The 14,761-nt window shown below is 38.5% G+C and overlaps 1 protein-coding gene across 5 annotated transcripts; it reads right to left on the bottom strand.

Moving 5' to 3' along the window:
* Positions 1-643: 643 nt before the first annotated feature.
* Positions 644-12,031, bottom strand: LOC111810135 (glutamate synthase [NADH], amyloplastic). Of its 5 annotated transcripts, none has more exons than XM_023696718.1 (22): positions 11,050-12,031; positions 10,739-10,858; positions 10,166-10,279; positions 9,762-9,914; positions 9,501-9,601; positions 9,324-9,417; positions 8,742-8,851; positions 8,530-8,633; positions 8,168-8,347; positions 7,738-8,081; positions 7,591-7,661; positions 7,039-7,508; positions 6,074-6,943; positions 5,685-5,839; positions 5,242-5,403; positions 3,551-5,155; positions 3,185-3,412; positions 2,801-3,069; positions 2,342-2,647; positions 1,978-2,245; positions 1,574-1,831; positions 644-1,399 (listed from the first exon to the last, which is right to left on the bottom strand). In XM_023696718.1, exons 1-22 carry the CDS (start codon positions 11,437-11,439, stop codon positions 1,088-1,090), a joined length of 6,684 nt encoding a protein of 2,227 aa, XP_023552486.1. In that variant the 5' UTR covers positions 11,440-12,031; the 3' UTR covers positions 644-1,087. The 5 variants fall into 5 exon arrangements, with proteins under 5 accessions (XP_023552486.1, XP_023552487.1, XP_023552489.1 ...); XM_023696719.1 differs by having other exon boundaries at positions 3,185-3,400; XM_023696721.1 differs by lacking the exons at positions 9,324-9,417; positions 9,501-9,601; positions 9,762-9,914; ... (1 more) ...; positions 10,739-10,858; positions 11,050-12,031 and adding an exon at positions 9,200-9,268.
* Positions 12,032-14,761: the final 2,730 nt, after the last annotated feature.

Genomic DNA, 14,761 nt, shown 5'->3' with positions numbered 1-14,761 from the left:
CGCCAAGAAAGCTCCATATGATGTGATCTTAGGACAATGACAACAAAGCAACAAAGAACAAGTCTAAGTTTTTATTTTCTAAGCGTAGAGAAAGAGTTCGTTTGTTCATCTGATTGCCATGAGATCCAACGGTATTGATGAAGTCTAATGGTTTGTACCATGATTTGAAGGAAGTGCTTTTCCTATCCCCTTTGGGAGATTATGTTGGAGATGGACCTGATCAAAGAGATAGCAGTAGGTCAACTCGAGTGCAATAATATAGAATAATTAGATCGTGAATCATACAAAAATTTGATGTTTTCTTTGATGCTACAATAAACAAATATGAAACTTTGGATGTCGTCATTAAGATAGGTCATTGATATTAAAAGTTTCTTTTCAGTACAATAAACAAATATGGAGGTTTCATTATTATATCAACTTCCAAAGAGCTCAACTGATAAGGTAAGATATACTTAATAATTTGAAAACTCAAGGCACCTTGGGTATTGTTGCACTAATCATACTCCAAGACCTTTCCTCGTTCATTCCCAATAGTAATATAGAACTTATAGCTGTTTTGAGAGAGTGGTAATTGAGAAGATCTTAAGAATCAGTCAAAAAGGAATTGGGTTAAAAGATGGAAAACTTTGAACAAGCCAAGTAGGTCATAAGGTTGGTGGAAGGAACAAGAACATTTCAACTTGCCAACAACCAATAACAATATAACCAAAAGATTGAGCCAACTGTACATTATTCATCTTTGTGAAAAACAGGGCCAACTATCTATAACATAAAAAAAGGGGGGGGGGGGGGGGTGNTAGAAACACCTATCAACATGATAGAAGAGACCATATGAAGCCATACAATATCGCAAACCTTACTACTATTTAACCCATCTCCACACCCTTCATTCCTTTACCCTTCCTTCTCTCTTAAAACATAATAGCCAACAACAGAAACCCAATCCTCACAAGCTGCACACCTTGCTTGGGTGCTCCTCTGAAATTGGCTTTCTAAGGAGTAGTACAATATATCAAATCTTCAGCCAAAGGTATCAAGTTTTCCTTTCTTCGTTGAAGGGAAGTTTGGACAAAAGCTTCATCGCCTATGTCATTATTGTGTGTCTGCTGCTGCTGCTGCTGCTATCCTGTTGCCTATTATTATAATCTTGGGAACTTTTCCCAACGCCCTCATAGCCTCCTTCACCAACAAGAAGGTTCTTTTCTTCCTTCGATAGATACTTGTCGACCTGAGCAGCTGCTTGCCGTCCTTCAGAGATGGCCCAAACCACGAGGGACTGGCCCCGACGGCAGTCTCCGGCTGCAAAGATTCCGTCTACACTAGTTGAGAAGCGGCCATACTCGGCCTTGAAGTTTGACCTATTATCTTTCTCCACGCCCAGCTTCTCTGCAACTGTCTGTAAAATGCAAAGAAACAAAAGCACACGTTAACATCAAGCTAGTGTTGTAGAGTATCCTTCAGCTAGGATTAGAGTGGTCTCAAACACCCTAATCTTTTACTTCTCACATTCTACCCTCGGTTAACAACAAGTCATATCTGACTAGTGCAAGTTTTGAATGAAACTACTAACCGATTCAGGCCCGAGGAACCCCATCGCCAGTAAAACAAGATCAGCCTCTATTATTTCCTCGCTGCCTTCCACCTCCTTAAACTGGAACCTTCCATTGGCATCCTTCTCCCACTGAACACGTATTACTTCAAGTCCCTTCACTACCCCATTCTCATCTCCAATAAACCGCTTAGTCAAAACCTCGTAAGATCTTGGATCTTTTCCGAATTTGGTAGCGGCTTCCTGGTGTCCATAATCAACTCGGAATATTCTAGGCCACTGCAATCCCACAAATGATGAACTTATAAATATGTAACCCATCAGCCAAAGTGAAGTAACGATGCATTATCCAGTGCATAGCAGGGTGACAGGCAAAGCGTTTTCCAAAATGCCAAATAGGAGACCAAAGAAGAAAGAAGGCAAACCTGTGGCCAAGGGTTTCCTGGAGCCCTGGTCTGTGGCGGCTGAGGAAGAAGCTCTAGGTTTACAACACTACTGCAACCGTGCCTTATAGAGGTTCCAATGCAATCTGTTCCAGTGTCACCACCACCAATGACAACAACCTTCTTGTCTTTTGCAGAAATGTATTTGCCGTCTTGAAGATTGCTATCAAGCAAGCTCTTTGTGTTCGAATGAAGGAATTCCATGGCAAAATGGACTCCAGAAAGCTCCCGTCCAGGTACAGGAAGGTCCCTGAAACAAACATTACTCGGCTATTTTCAATGAATTCTTAAAAACGATTGGAGCTGTGCATCAAAATTCTTTGGATAGAAACTTGAAGAGAATTACCTTGGTTTTGTGGCACCAACAGCCAAAACGAGCGCATCATTTTCATCTTGAAGACGATCAAGAGAATATGATGGATCAGTTCCAACATTAGCATTAACAACAAAATTTACACCTTCCTCTGCCATAAGGTTAACACGCCGCTGAACTACATCCACTTTGTCAGTCTTCATATTCGGAACTCCATACATCATAAGTCCTCCAATTCTGTCAGCCCGTTCATACACAGTCACCGTGTGTCCCATTTTATTTAGCTGGTCTGCTGCAGCCAAGCCAGCTGGTCCACTCCCAACAATAGCAACTCTTTTCCTGCATTAATTAACAAATTCTATGAGAACTAAACATAGAACAAAATGACACTTTTAATGAAGTCTTTTTAATATTAAAATAATATTATTAAACAATAAAATTGAACTATTCACCAAGTAACATACAGAAAGAATGACAGAAACAACAGCATACCCGGATCTTGTAAGAGGAGGCCGTGGAGTCATCCATCCCTCTTCAAAGGCCTTGTCTATGATGGCACATTCAATGCTTTTGATGGACACAGGATTCTCAATAATGCCCAGAACACAAGATCCTTCGCATGGGGCAGGGCAGACCCGGCCAGTAAACTCTGGGAAATTGTTTGTCTCAAGAAGCCTCTCTAAGGCTTCACGCCACCTATTCTGATAAACTAACTCATTGAATTCAGGAATTTTATTACCAAGAGGGCATCCAGAGCTCTCCTGAAATTATAAAAAATAACAATCAGGGTCAGGAAAAAAAAATTTAATTCTTGTATAATAAGATACAAGCATATTGAAAAATCTCAGTAAAAGAAATTACAGTAAAGACCATCACCTGATGGCAAAATGGGGTACCACAATCCATGCATCGAGCTGACTGAGTCTTTAATAGCGGCCCAGGTTTTGATTCTTCCATAACCTCCTTCCAATCTCCCATTCGAACATTAGGATCCCTGTACTTCACTCCTTCACGCTCATAAGCAATAAAACCTCGATGTTTAACAGCATCAGGTGTCTCAGTAGGTCTCTTCGGCGGTTCCGTCTTTTCAACCTTTGGATCCAACTTTAAGTCAGACCAGTACAGAGCAAGGAAATCAAATTTAACATCAATCAAGATAAGATGACCCCCAAAATGGAAACTTGTGAAAAAAGGCCAACTATACTTTTAGAGTGAACGGGTCTATTGGAACTCAAAATTTACCTGTTTGGAATCCCCATTCAAGGAGGCAGCAGCCATTTTCTTGAGCTCCTCAAATGCATCCTTTTCAACTAACTCTGCCTCATCTGACTCCTCCTCAACATCTTTAGCAGCTGGTTCTGAAACCTCTTTGGTAGCTCCTTGAGCTTTCATGTTTGCAAGAACACGCTTATATTCCCTTGGGATGACCTTAATAAATCTAGGCAATAGGTTCTCAAAGTTGTCGAGGACTTCTTTGGCTAAATTGCTGGATGTGTGACGCTGATGCTGCTGTATCATCATTTTTAGGGCCACAATATCATCCTCCTCTTCAACTTTGTCAAGATCTACAAGCTCAAGATTGCATCGGGATTCAAACTTTCCATCCATGTCAAGGACATAAGCAATACCTCCACTCATACCAGCAGCAAAATTTCTTCCAGTTTTCCCAAGAACAACAACAGTGCCACCAGTCATATATTCACATCCATGATCACCAACACCCTCCACAACCGCCTTTGCCCCTGAATTACGTACACAAAATCTTTCTGCTGCCATCCCATTGAAATAGGCCTCACCACTTGTAGCACCATAAAGAGCCACATTACCTATGATTATGTTCTCTTTAGGATCAAATAAACTCCTCCTTGGAGGGTAAACAACAATTTTTCCACCTGATAATCCTTTGCCAACATAATCATTGCTGTCACCCTCCAACTCTAGCGTTATGCCAGGGCAGAGAAACGCTCCAAGACTCTGCCCAGCACTTCCATTGAATTTGATATGGATAGTTTCTGAAGGAAGCCCAGCCATGTGATAACGTTTGGTTACCTCATGGCTAAGCATTGTTCCAACAGCACGGTTAACATTGTTGATAGGGCTTTCAATGTATACAGGAAGACTCTTTTCTAAAGCCGACTTTGAAAGTGCGATCAGTTTTTGATCCAAAGCCATGTCCAGACCATGATCTTGTTTCTGCACGCAATATTGTGCAGCTTCAGGACGTAGATCAGCAGCAGGTCTAAGTAATAGAGATAGATCAATATTCTCTAGCTTCTCATTTTGCCAAGCAACTTCTTTATCAACTTCTAACACATCTGAACGACCCACCATCTGATTGACTGTACGAAATCCAAGCTTGGACATGATCTCCCTCATTTCCTCAGCTACCATAAAGAAAAAGTTGATGACATGTTCAGGTTCTCCTGCAAACTTCTCTCGAAGAACAGGATCTTGAGTAGCAATCCCAACAGGACATGTGTTCTTGTGACACTTCCGCATCATAATGCAGCCCATTGTAATAAGGGGTGCAGTGCTGAAGCCAAATTCCTCTGCACCAAGCAAAGCAGCTATAGCCACATCTCTTCCGGTTTTTAATTGACCATCTGTCTGAAGCACTGTACGACCACGAAGGTCATTAGCAACCAGAGTTTGGTGAGTTTCAGCCAACCCCAGTTCCCATGGAAGCCCAGCATTCTTGATGCCAGTCCACCTTGATGCACCTGTACCTCCATCATGACCTGAGATTAGTACATGATCTGCATGGCCTTTCACAACTCCACTAGCAATTACACCGACACCTGCTTCTGACACCAACTTCACACTAATCCGAGCAGCTGGATTGGAATTCTGAAAGCCAATAGGAAAGGAAAAAACTCAACAAGTCGGTCAAAGAAGTTTGTATTTTAATACTGATGATTCACAAGCTGGCTTACCTTGAGGTCATGGATTAACTGAGCAAGATCTTCAATAGAATAAATATCATGATGAGGAGGTGGGCTGATAAGCCCTACCCCAGCGGTAGAATTTCTTGTTTTTGCAATTTCACCAACCACCTTGTGACCGGGAAGTTCACCACCTTCCCCAGGCTTGGCCCCCTGATGCAATAACCAACATTGCAAATTTAAATAGAGCGAATTTTCAGAGAATAAATAGCTACAGTTCTTATTTCACCTCACCACATTCAAATGTAGACATCAATTAAAGATGCAAAAACACCCAGAGGTGCTTTGCAGACACAGCATCATCTGCCATGAACATAGTTCCATAAAAAGGATGAACCTCTGTTCCAATAGGAGGGAAGAGGCAAAATGAAATGCGAATAGGAAAACACACCAACATGAACAACCATATCGATTCAAAAAAATCAAATGAATACCTGAGCCATTTTTATCTGCAATTCATCTGCATTTGTAAGGTAGTAACTTGAAACTCCAAACCTCCCACTTGCGACTTGTTTGATAGCACTTCTCTTTGGATTCATTGAACCATCGGGAAGAGACTCCATTCGAGATGGTTGCTCACCTCCCTCACCTTGAACAGAAATTTCATATAAAAAGCTTCAGCATATGCGGAAGGTAATGATGTCAACATCTATCACTAGAAAACATTATATTTGAAAAGGGAAGAGAGTATAATACAGAGTCCATATTTGTTAAAGACCAAAAGAACATAAGAATAAATCGAAAATTCTGACTCCAAAAGAATGTTAGAAAAATTACAACACTGGAAAAAAATCTCAATTTCCCTTTAAGGAATAAAACACACCTGTATTTGATTTTCCACCAATTTTGTTCATAGCCATGGCCAAAGTAGTGTGCGCCTCCAGAGAGATTGATCCATAACTCATTGCACCAGTGCAAAATCGTTTAACAATTTCACTAGCAGCCTCCACTTCATCCAGGGGAATACTCGTCCCTGTCTCTTTAAATTTCAGGAGTCCTCTCAAATTACATGCTTTATTTAATTCATGAACAAGCTTGGAGTACTCCTTATAGGCATTTACACTATTAGTTCGAGCAGCCTCTTGCAACTTTGCTATGGCTACTGGATCGTTTAAGTGAATTTCACCACCTTTCCTCCAATGATAATCCCCAGGGTTTGGTAATGCTACAGCTTCTGCACTGCCAGGTGGGAAAGCTCGGGAGGGAAAAGCCATTTCATGCAAATTATGTGCATCACGAGCCAGCATCTCAAAAGTTGCACCCTCTACTCTGCTTGGAGTTCCAGCAAAGCACTTCTCAACAACTTCCGAAGAAAGACCAAGAGCTTCAAAAATTTGAGCACCTTTATAAGAAGCCAAAGTTGATATTCCCATCTTCGCAAGAACTTTCATCATCCCATAGTTGCTTGCCTTGAAGTACTTTTTGACCAATTCCTCCTTGGTGTGAAACTCACCATTTGATTTGGCCGGAATTTTCCCATCAACTTGTAATCTCCAGATGGCCTCAATGGCCAAATAAGGGCATATAGCATCAGCACCGAACCCCACAAGTGTACAAAAATGGTGAACTTCCCGGGGTTCTGCAGATTCTACTATCAAGCCAACTTGAGTGCGTTCTAGATTTTTAACTAGATACTGATGGACGGCACCAACAGCCAGGAGGGAGCTCACAGCAACACGCTTGGTTGAGAAGGCTAGAAAATGAATTGAGAAAATATTAAACCTGTTAGAAGGAAGATGCAGAACTAAAAGTAGAAAGCATAAATGAGAATGCAAAACACTAGAGTACCTCTATCAGAAAGCACAAGTGTAGTATATCCCTCCCTAATTGCATCATGAGCTTCAGCACAAATCCTATCCAAGGTCTCCTCCAAACCTCTTCTACCAAGGTATTTTGGATATGTGATATCTACAACTTTACTTCGCCAGCCCCTGTAGTTCATTTGCTTTATTGCTTCCATTTCTTCAATGGATACGAGAGGACCTTTCAATGAGAGACGATGACATTGTTCTTCAGTAGTTTCAGTCAGGTCCCCTTCTGGACCAATCATACATTGCATGGAGGTCACTATCTTCTCTCTGATGGGATCAATGGGAGGATTTGTAACCTGTGCGAACATCTGCTTGAAATACTCAAATGGGAGCTTTTCTCTGTTGGACATGACAGCAAGTGGAGTATCATTTCCCATGGAACCAAGAGCCTCAACACCATCTTTGGCCATCGGAAGCAACAGCATCTCCAAGGCTTCAGTAGTGTAACTACACAACAAAGTAAAATTGAAAATGCGGTTTTCCATAGCAAGGGAAGGGAATTAGATAGCTTATGAAGCAGCTCACATACCCAAAGGCTTTCAAGGGAGCGAGTAAACCATGAATGCCCATAGTTTCCATATTATCATCATCAGCCGATGTCTACAAGTCATAAATGAGTAATATTTAGATAAACATAATCAAAGAAAAACTAAAGTGAGATTGACCTCGTACTTACAGGCAACGCTCCTGCAATAGATGGAGTGGTCAGTTCAGATTTATCAATTGAACCAACGACGTCCTTTAGTTCAATCTTCTGCCTTTTAAGCCACTCCCCATAAGGCCTAGCAAGAGAATATTGCTGCTTCAAGGCTTCATCATCTACAACAACATGATTTTCAAAATCCACTAAAAGCATCATCCCGGGGTTGAGCCTTCCTTTCCGTGAAACATCTTCTGGTGCAATGTCCACCACCCCAACCTCACTGGCCATTATAACTCTACCACTGTGAGTTACATAGAAACGACCAGGCCGCAATCCATTGCGATCCAATGTAGCTCCAAGATAGCGGCCATCAGTAACTACAAAAAAAACATTGCAGATAACCAAAATTCAGAATTCACTCGTAAACAAATTTTGAATTGATTCAGAAGTATGTGTATATTACATGAAATAAGAGCCGGTCCATCCCACGGTTCCATGAGACATGAAAAGTATTCATATAATGCCTTCCTCTGTGCATCCATATTCTTGTCATTTTGCCATGCTTCAGGGATCATCATCATGACAGCTTCTGGAAGACTTCTACCAGCTCTAATTAAAAGCTCAAGAACACCGTCAAAAGCTCCTACAGGGTAGCAGCACAAAAAGGAATGATAGATAAATAAATCATAAAGAGGAATTATCAATAATCATGTATAATGAATGATTGTCACTGACATACAACAATCAAGCAGTTTTTTTGCAGGTATCAGCATATGCACAGATCTATGCATGCAAGCACAAAGAGATTTAATGTAGATAGTTCACCTGAATCTGAAGAGCTAGCATCCACAATGGGCAATAGATGTTTTAACTCGTCTTCTGATAGACCAAGTTCCTTACACTTCAGTAGACCTTCACGTGCCTTCATCCTAAGGGGAAAATAAAGTTCAGATTAAATCAGTGTTGCAGATAGTTTACAAGATATTGAAGAACAAGTGAATGAGAAACTTTATAAGAAGTCCACTCAGAAAGCATACCAATTCACGTTGCCTCTAAGAGTGTTGATTTCTCCATTGTGACCCAAGACACGCATAGGCTGAGCACGATCCCAACTAGGAAAAGTGTTTGTTGAGAAACGGGAGTGTATCTGCACCAATATTTCATAAACCTAATTTGTCATTCCTTTCATTTTTTTTTTTTTTTCTTCTTTTGGTCAAAATATGGAGTGAAACAACAAGTTACAGGAAGTATTCATCTTTGTTTAACCTTGATGGTGATCAATAACCTAAGCTAGACAGTTTCAAAACAATTTCTTTTCATTTAACTATTGCAAGCTGAATCCTCAACGACAGATCACAGATGGCTGCCATGTGTTTCTGCAAATATGATTCACTTGGTAATGAGGTTTCTTACCAAAGTCATCCAACCATCCAGTCCAGCATCCAAATTTAACAAGAAATCAAGGAAGTGGAAGAACTTAAGAGATCATTCAAACCTCAATGCCTCAGAAGTCATTCCTCAACCTTGCATCTCTCTTCAGTTACCGGTTGTTCCCATGCTGTTTGTTGGAGTATATGAAGTTAGTGGAGAAGAAGAAAGTGAATGGATAAAATATTTACCAGGGCCATGTAGCTCGTAAACCTTTCATTCCCTAGATCCAGATAATAATCTTTCAACTGAATGGGCTTCAACTGACCTTTGTACACAATAGTCCTACAAAATTATGCCAGTGAGTTCAAGTTATGACAATATGATAGTCAGATCTTATAGAAACTGATGCGGCCTTTCAAAATCACCTCGAGGAGAGAGAACATATGTAGAAGTCTCTTGCGCCACCGTGCTCAAGGTTTAGTGCAGCTTGAATAGCTATCACTGAAAGCCTCCTTAATATGTACATCTATATAAAGAATCACACAAAGAACCACCCGGTTCAGATTAAATTTAACCAGATGCATTCAAAATTGCACATTAAAGAAATAACAGGACCAAACTACTGAGCCCAGTAAGAGTAAGCTTCAATTATAGTACTGAAAGTAGAACATGAAAGAGAAGATCACCTGTTTCTCCAAGTCAACTTTCGACCTTGTACTTGGGGTAAGGAACACTTGCTCAATCACAGGTTCCGTCTGTAAGGCAGACTTCCCCAATCCAGTATTGTCTGTTTGCACAGACCGCCATCCAAGAACAGAATGCCCAAGTGATTCAGCAACCTTAAACACAAGTAAAGCATTGAACCGTCAATGGATCACATCGCATAAACGTCACTTAACCAACCAATACATTTCTAAAACATAATAGACCATATCAGATTTTAGGTTTTATTAGATATTAAGGACAAGACGAAAGGGCACTGAGAGGCGTTGAGTATGTTGTAGCTCGAAATTTCAATAATTGACCTGGAAGTTAAAGAGCACAAAATCAAGAGAAAAAGATGAAAAGAAATTGAGTTTTAGGAAAATACCTTCGCAAATACTTTTTTACTTTCTTCTCTACGAGAATCCGACGTGGGCAAGAAAAACATGCCAACGGCATACTGTCCCGGCGGTGGGAGTTCGAAACCATTATCTCTTGCCGCCTAAAAAGAGGGCAACCATCAGTACCACTAAACAAGGATCGAGCACATAAAATCAAGCAGAAATCAAGCAAACGAAATATTTGAGCTTATTGTCTTTGAAATATTTAATCGTTACAACTAATTTCGAACTAATGAACCGTCGTTAGATGCAGATGCAGTAATATTTTTACCCAGATGTCAAAATTTTCAATGAATGAAACGGGTTTCAAAAGGCTCACAACCCACCATCAAAAATACTTTTTTTTTTTTTATCGTCGAATTCATCCATGAAACCGTGATTTATGATTATACTTGGATAATAGAAGGTAAATCAAACTCCAAAAATAAAATATATGGGCCTCCCTTCAGGAAACCATCATTTTTAAGGGAAAAAATGAACAATCGTGAAGGATGAATCACAGTCGCAAAATTGAAAAAGAAATGAAAGAGGAAAAAATAAAACACAACAAAAATTCGTGCCTCCTTAAAGAAGTCGTGTGGAAGAGCAAGAAGAAGCCCAGCTCCATCACCGGTATTTGTTTCACAACCACAAGCACCTCTGTGTGACATACGAACCAACATTTCTAAGGCATCTGTAATCTGCAAAAAGCAACATCACAAGAACACCCGAATTAAAGCCAAAAAGAAAATTTACAAAATATATATACCCAATACATGTCCATGCTAGACGAAAATTTCCAAATCGAACGTTAAAGAGGAATCCAGCCGTAATATGGTATAATGTTTCAATAAACAAATCCATTTGGAAGAAATAATTCGATGATGCTAACCGTTTTGCGGCTGCTTTCGCCGGATAACTCAGCAACGAACCCAACTCCACAGGAGTCCTTATCAAAAGAAGGATCGTAAAGGCCAAGCGGTTTCTCAGGCACAGCCGACAGACCCGACCGGACAACAAGCCGTAGCTTGGGTGACCGCCCAGGACCGTCCAAATGCCAGAACTGGACTCTTCCGGATCCCGGAGCCCTCAAGCGGGCTCCAAAGAACTTCTTCTCCGACACGTTTAACGACCTCGATGCTGCCTTCGAAGCAGAGCATCGAGCAGCTCTCGCGCCTATACGAGCTTTAGAGTTGACATTCAACTGAGGCTTAACAGAGGACTTATCAAATGAGGAAGGAGCGGCCGTAAGTTTAAGAAGAGAACCAGATTTGGCCAGCATTGTAAAATCACAAACGAGCTAATCCCACGATACGGTATCAAAGTTAACCCCTACAACTTATGGAACCTCGTTATAACCAATTTTAGATCCAAATGAACTCTCAGATTTCTTAACAGAGACGTGATAGAATTCCCACGTTGCACACGAGCAACTCTGCAGATCTGGCAACGCTTACTCCTCGAGATTTCTGGAAACGAAAGGTTCTTCCGGATTTATGAGTGAAAAAACAGAGTAGTACGTCGATTGGGAGCTTTAAGAGCGAAAGAGAATATGAAGACAGACAACAAGTATGGAGTTAAATACTATAATCGGTAGGCTTAGCCGAAAAAACTTGAAGATAATATTCAAATCTGGAAGCTAGAGAACAGGAAGAATCTCCTTGCGACCCGCAGATCGTAGGAGAAGGAGGTTTGGACAACAAATTTTCCCGGAAAACCAGAGAGACAGAGAAATCGGGGAGAGAAATAGAAACGAGAGTCGGCGAAACGCAAACGAGAAGCAGCTCCGCTATTAGGTTTCTTATTTCTTCTTTCACATTAACGAAGCAGATGAGTGAGATTTATAGAATCCAAAATGAAACCAGATAGAGAGAGAGAGAGATAAAGCGTAGAGAGAGAAGATGGAGGCAACAAGAGCCCATAGAGGGAACCGATGTCTACTTTCGTCATTTACCCACAAATATTTTTATAATACAAACTAACAGCTCAGATTTCCCTAAACATTCCACGTGGATGTTGGCCTATGCGGCACGGTACAGCCGCTTACGGTGGGGGCCCCACTCCTAGATAAAATCATCCAACTTTATCATAATCATAATCGTAAAATAACCCTAGACAGTTTTTTTTTTTTCTCCTTCTCTTCCTTTTTTGCCGTCTTACGTCACCGCTTTGATGCCACGTGGGCTCGGACCCGAACCTGCACCGCGCCAGGCAAAAGTTAATAAAAAATAACAATAATAATAATAAACTGTAAAAATAGAAAACTCTTCTGACATGGAATATTTGTTTTGTTTACTCCGTTTAGTTTATTAAACAAAATGTAAGTAATTACCCCAATTACCAACTTTTTAGGGAGTCTGAATTTAATCTTACATGAGAGAGACTAATGAGGGTATTTGAGTCATTTCAGCCAGCCAACCTGCCACTCTATTTGTTTCAATTCCTATTATATCTTGGGCTATTTAATTTTATTATTAAAAATGTCATTAAACTATATATTAATTTTAATTATAAGTCGAATTTTAAAACTTTTATTTCAATATTTTAAGGGAAAAAGTGGAAAAAAAATATTGAAATTTCAGAACTTAAAATAAAGCGGTTGAATTCGTTTATTTATTATAATCTAACCTTTTATGAAAAAAAGAAATTTTGATTTGGTTGGTTGTTAATTAGAATATTTAAATAGAAGACGACACTTTTTATTATAATAAATCAAATTAGAGCAGTTGATTAAAAATAATTCAATTATGGCCAGGTACTTATTTTTAGCTGATTTGTTATAAAACTATATAATAAAATAATTGAATTAGAATCAAAGTAGGGAACAGGGAACTTGACAAAGTTCGTTTTTTTTTTTTTTTTTAAATTTGGATTAAAATAAATGGGGAGGAGAGAGAGAGAGAGAGAGAGAGAGAGAGGGAGTTGGTGTGAGGGTAAAATGGTAAATAAGAGATGGCTGGTGCAGGTGAGTAGTTGACAAGTATTTAAAGGGGAAATGAGAAAGCTAAATAAAAAAATTAATTAATTAAGAAGAAAAAAAAGAGAGAGAGAGCGACGCGGCCAATGGTATTTAGAAGGAAAAGCCGCCATCGGATTTTACGCGGCCAATAGTTAGTGTTCTTTCTCAATGGCTTAAGCTTTTCAAATTAATCCAACAAACAATACACATATGTATGCCAAACTTATCATAAGGTCAATGTTTAATGACATTTGGAAATATTATTTTATTCACAGAATTAGTATATGATACCAACTTCAATTATTAACTAACACAAATACTCCTATTTTAGAGTTTTAAAAATTATTTTGATTAGCTGAATACTAATAATTAATTAATATACAGAATATAGATACAATACTCGGTCTAAAATCACATCATTATAAACTATTAAATGAGAATGTCATCTATGAGATATTTAACCATATGCATCAATTTGAAAGTAACCATTATTAAATAAAGTTGAGGAGTGATGTGTCTCTAGGTTTATCAAATCCAACTCAAACTCTTCCCATATATATTACAATAATCCCAATGACATAAGTTTTGATATTAGAAAATATATTATAATATTTTACTCAATTTGTATATATATAGTGGAAGACAACGTTTTGATACGAATACGCAAATAGAATGGTACTTTATATTTAAATAATTTATTCATATATAATATATGGAATTGTAGATACAATGCATTACCTAAAGTCCACACTATAAATTATTAAGGGGGAACGTCATACATGAGACGTTTTACCATATATATAATTTAGATGAATTTTTGTTAAAAAAAAAGTTGAATATTGTCACATCACTGTCTCTAATATCAAAACAAATTATATTTAATAACATCGTAAAATTAACCTACTCATAAGTTACCTATATTTGTAATTTTAGGAAGAAATTAATTGCTCCTATATTTATATCAACAGCGAATAATCATGGGTGATAAAACAAAGTAAAAATGTGGATAAAATTGGAATATTATTTATTTTTACAGTGTAGAGAGAGAAAGGTTGATTGTGATATTACACCAACTCGAAGCTAGGGAGTCGTCGTCAGAAGAGGAGAGACAGAGAGAGAAACCAAAAAAAAAAAAGGAAGCAAAGAGCCACTTTTCTTGCAAATAAAGTTATAAGCGCTCTCTGTTATCAATAACATAGATGTACGGTTTTTTTTTTTTATAATAAAAGAGAGGAAGCTTATCTGTTATGGCTTATATTATTCATCCAAAATTATTTTATGATGTGTTCTGCAATAACAATATTTCAGTAATATTATTCATCCAAAAGTTTAATTTTTTTTTTCAATAATTTTATTTATAATTTAATAGGTAAGATATAGATTAGTATTAAAGAAGATTTATAATCCATCATTCCTTTTTTTTTCATTTAAATTATTATATATTATGTTTCATCTTTTCAAAATAAATAAACTTTAGCAACAAAAGTGCAATAGACATCTCATCAATTATTTTTCAAAAATGTCTGCGGCTAACATCATGATTTCAAGTCAAAAAAGGTGATGAAATGATAGAAACTTGACTAATAGTCCGTAGAAATAAAAGTAAATCGATAGAAAGTTATGAAAGTATAGAGAAATGTAATTT

This window comes from Cucurbita pepo, chromosome LG14, assembly GCF_002806865.2.
Source record: "Cucurbita pepo subsp. pepo cultivar mu-cu-16 chromosome LG14, ASM280686v2, whole genome shotgun sequence".
Taxonomy (NCBI): domain Eukaryota; kingdom Viridiplantae; phylum Streptophyta; class Magnoliopsida; order Cucurbitales; family Cucurbitaceae; genus Cucurbita; species Cucurbita pepo.
This window is presented reverse-complemented; position numbering and strand designations above follow the sequence as displayed.